This window comes from Meleagris gallopavo, chromosome 15, assembly GCF_000146605.3.
Source record: "Meleagris gallopavo isolate NT-WF06-2002-E0010 breed Aviagen turkey brand Nicholas breeding stock chromosome 15, Turkey_5.1, whole genome shotgun sequence".
In the NCBI taxonomy this organism is placed as follows: Eukaryota; Metazoa; Chordata; class Aves; order Galliformes; family Phasianidae; genus Meleagris; species Meleagris gallopavo.
The window spans coordinates 8,283,587-8,287,008 of record NC_015025.2 but is presented as its reverse complement, the minus strand read 5'-3'; the positions used below and the strand labels follow the sequence as shown (position 1 = coordinate 8,287,008).

General features: G+C 51.0%; 1 protein-coding gene across 1 annotated transcript in view; it reads left to right on the top strand.

Annotated features, from left to right (window-relative positions):
• The first annotated feature begins 3,317 nt into the window (after window positions 1–3,317).
• DUSP1 (dual specificity phosphatase 1) overlaps window positions 3,318–3,422 on the top strand; it is a 2,307-nt gene continuing 2,202 nt past the window's right edge. The window contains exon 1 of the mRNA XM_031555652.1: window positions 3,318–3,418. Within this exon, the coding sequence (XP_031411512.1) occupies window positions 3,318–3,418 (101 nt within the window). The remainder of the gene's footprint in view (window positions 3,419–3,422) is intronic.

Genomic DNA, 3,422 nt, shown 5'->3' with positions numbered 1-3,422 from the left:
TGGTTGAAGGCCTGACCAGCCAGTTTTGCCGGGCTTGTGCAATGGGCCAGTTCCTTGCTAGGGCTTATCTGTGCTTGTCACCAAGGTGCTAACAAATTGGCACGCTGTGTCGGTGCAGAAGATGTGGGCAGACCTCTCCCCTTGAAGACAAACATTGGGCGATCCACAGTCCATGAGCAAAGCCAGTGAGGTCCTGGTCCTGCCATGAGAATGACAGCTCTCAGTTTCAATGAGAGGGTTTCCCAAGATAAGCAGAATCCCATGAGTGGAGGATCACACTTGTGGGCCCCTTGTATCATTACAGACATGTAAATATTTTGGCAGAGCAACATGGGAACTTCTTTAACTTCTCTGAAAGAGCAGTGTGGCAGTGGCACAGCTGCCCAGGGAGGTGGTGCAGTCATCATCCCTGGAGGTAATCAAGAACTGTGGAGATGTGGCACTGAGGGATGTGGTCAGTGGGAATGGTGGAGGTAGGTTGGCGGTCGGACCTGATGATCTTTGAGGTCTTTTCCAATCTTGATGATTCTTTGATTCTATGGGAACTGCTGAAGCCCAGGGAATGGTGGAGGCTCAGGGTAACACCAACCGTGGGTCCCACCTGCTGAGAAAAAGCATCACCCACATCCTGGCCTCATGCTGCTGCTGCTATTATTACCTTCAGAATGGCATTGTGGCCTGAGAGCAAACACTGATTTCTTGCCAAGGAAGGGGTTAATTTTGTGTTTCCTGGCTTTTGTTAAGACAGGAAATCAAACCCTTAAGAAAGTTACTCAGGTCAGGCTGAACTCCTAAAAGCCTCTTTGGTCCTGGTTTGTATTTTCCTTTCTTTCATTCTTATGGCAGGTTTATTTAAGAAAAGAAAACAAAAATAGAGTAAAGCAAGGAAATAGTTAGTCCAGGGTTATAAGTGATTAAGTACACACTGCCACATGTGATTAATCTTCTTCCTGATTTGTGCTAGGTGTAAACAAGAGCAGACTCAAAAGTCTCATGATTTAATAAGTCCATTCACGAGTGGTGGCCATTGCTTCGCACACTCATGGAGGCAGATTCCCCTTTGCAGAGGACATGGCTGAACACCTCCCGTGCTGACACACAGCAGCCTGGGTACCTGGCCTGGGATGTCTGTCCCACAGTATGTATGGTGTCAGGACAAGGCTGGCTGGCAGCACAACCAGAAGGTGGCTGCCACTGAGAGCACTGTGCTTTGCTGTGCAGGTGTCAGATATGGCAGCTGCTTTAAACATGGAAGTACTAAGGTTGCTAAATGGGAAAAAAAAATTTCATTCTTTTAGTCTCTTTTCTGTATGGGATACTGACAAGAGCATTGGACTATGAGAGAAAGCATGGTCAGCAGCACAGGGATACCTGCATCTGTGAGCCATGGCTGCTTTGCACGACAAGGCACTGCTGGCACTGCACCATTAAGTGACCACTTTCCATTAAGGCATCGAATGCCCTCTTCAGCTCCCACTTGTGGAACACAGAGCTGTGGGTTCACTGGAGGACCTCAGCATCCCAGTGGTATCCCCTGGGAGAAGACACTGCTCCTGACCCCACGGATGTGCTGTCCTTGCAGGGTGACACCTGACATTGAGAATATTTTCTGTAGGAAAAGATGATGAATAAAGGCCTGTCTTATGGACATCTGCTGCACTGTTTCCTTCTGGAAAAAGCTGGCAAGCAGTCGATCGCTGGTAATTCCTACTGTTGTGTTCCTTGGAGGAATCTGGAATGGCTGTTTGAGGTCAATGGAACCTGGCCATGTACTGTCACAGTGATATCACATCTTTGGGAAGGTTCACCTCGGAGCACATCACAGGGGCACACACAGGCCCTCCCGTGTCCCCATGCTGTGGAGGGACACGTGTCACCCATCTGGCTGCTGGGGTCTCACTACTCACACCCGGCAATGGGTCACCGTGTCCCAGTAACCGAGCAGTGATTGTGTGGTCAGGAAAAGTCATTTCCCAGCACTGAAGCCATATGGATGTTTCTCCCACAATCTGTTTCCAACCTGCTGGTAAAAGAACAACAATAAATAAATAGAACGAAAAGCACAATCCAGTGTTTATTTTTAAAGAATGCGTTGAAAAAACAGATTTGCTTCGAGACTGCTGTTCTGGCAAATAACACCCCAACGTTGCTCAGCAGAGCAGAGACATCTCTTCAGTAAGAGGGTGCCCGGGGCTGGTGCCCACTCACCCACATCCTTCCCTGTGTCTCCTCCTCCTGACACCCATGGGAAGCCTGGAAAGCCCTGCAGCACTCGACCCGATCAGGAGCCGGGCTGGTTTTTGGTTGGGACAGCTGAAGATTGGTGGAAACTGGTGGAAAAACAACTGGAAAATTTGAGAAGGCTGAGAACCGGCAGGCTGCTGGGCTGGGGAAGCACTGGGGTGGTGGGAGAGGATGGCTTCACCCGCGGTGAAGAAAGGAAGTCTTCTGAAAGGAAGCAATGAGAGAAAGCTGCTGAGTGGGGAGATGCTGAACGGTGCGAGGAAGGAGAAAGGCAGGTGATGCAGGGGAAGAGGAATTGCTGAGAAGGGACGGGGAGAAGGGCTGAAATCAGGGATGGTGCTGGGGCAGGTGGGGGAGAAGTGCTGGGGAGGCAGGGGAAGTGAGCACAGAGCTGACGGGAAGCTGTAAGCAAGAAATAGCTGAGTGCTTTGGTGGAAGCTGGGCGCCCACGGGGAAAAGCAAACTTTTGGGAAGTGCAGAAACACTACTAAGGGGAAAAAACAGAGCTCCAACTGCTTCACTGCCGGTTACTGGGCTGCCCTGACTTCTGGGGAACTTGCTGTGCGGAAAATGAACCTCCACAGATCTACTGCAAGATTTTCCTTACATATGAAACATGAGAACAGCTCTCAAATATGTATACATTAAGCATCTATATGCAAATACACGCATACATGTGCATATGTCGATGTGTAGATGTGTCTGTACATGTATATATGCACAAACACCAACCCCTGTACGCTTATCTTTATGTATGTGCTGCAGGAAACCAGCACGCCGCTCCCACGCCCGCATCCACTCACGGTGTCTCTGCTTGCACACATACATACGAATGCACACACGTGTGTGTTTATGTACCCGTGTATGTATACATCCACGGCGTGTGTGTGCATGCACGCCTGTAGACAAGATGTTAGCTATGCGTATTTACATGTGTATGCTCGGGCACGTGTGAGCGTGTAACACGTAACGCTCCCTCCGTCCGCATCTGGGCTCGCACACAGACGGCAGCGCGGACCCGCGCTTCTCAGCGCGCGCCGGCGCGCTCCAGCGGCCCCGCGGCAGATGACGTCATGCCGGCCGGGCTGGGCGCGCCCTGTTTGGCGCGCCGCCAAGGTGACGTCTGCTCCGAGGATCACGTGACCCGGCCCCATTCAGAAAACGGCGGCCGCGCGTCG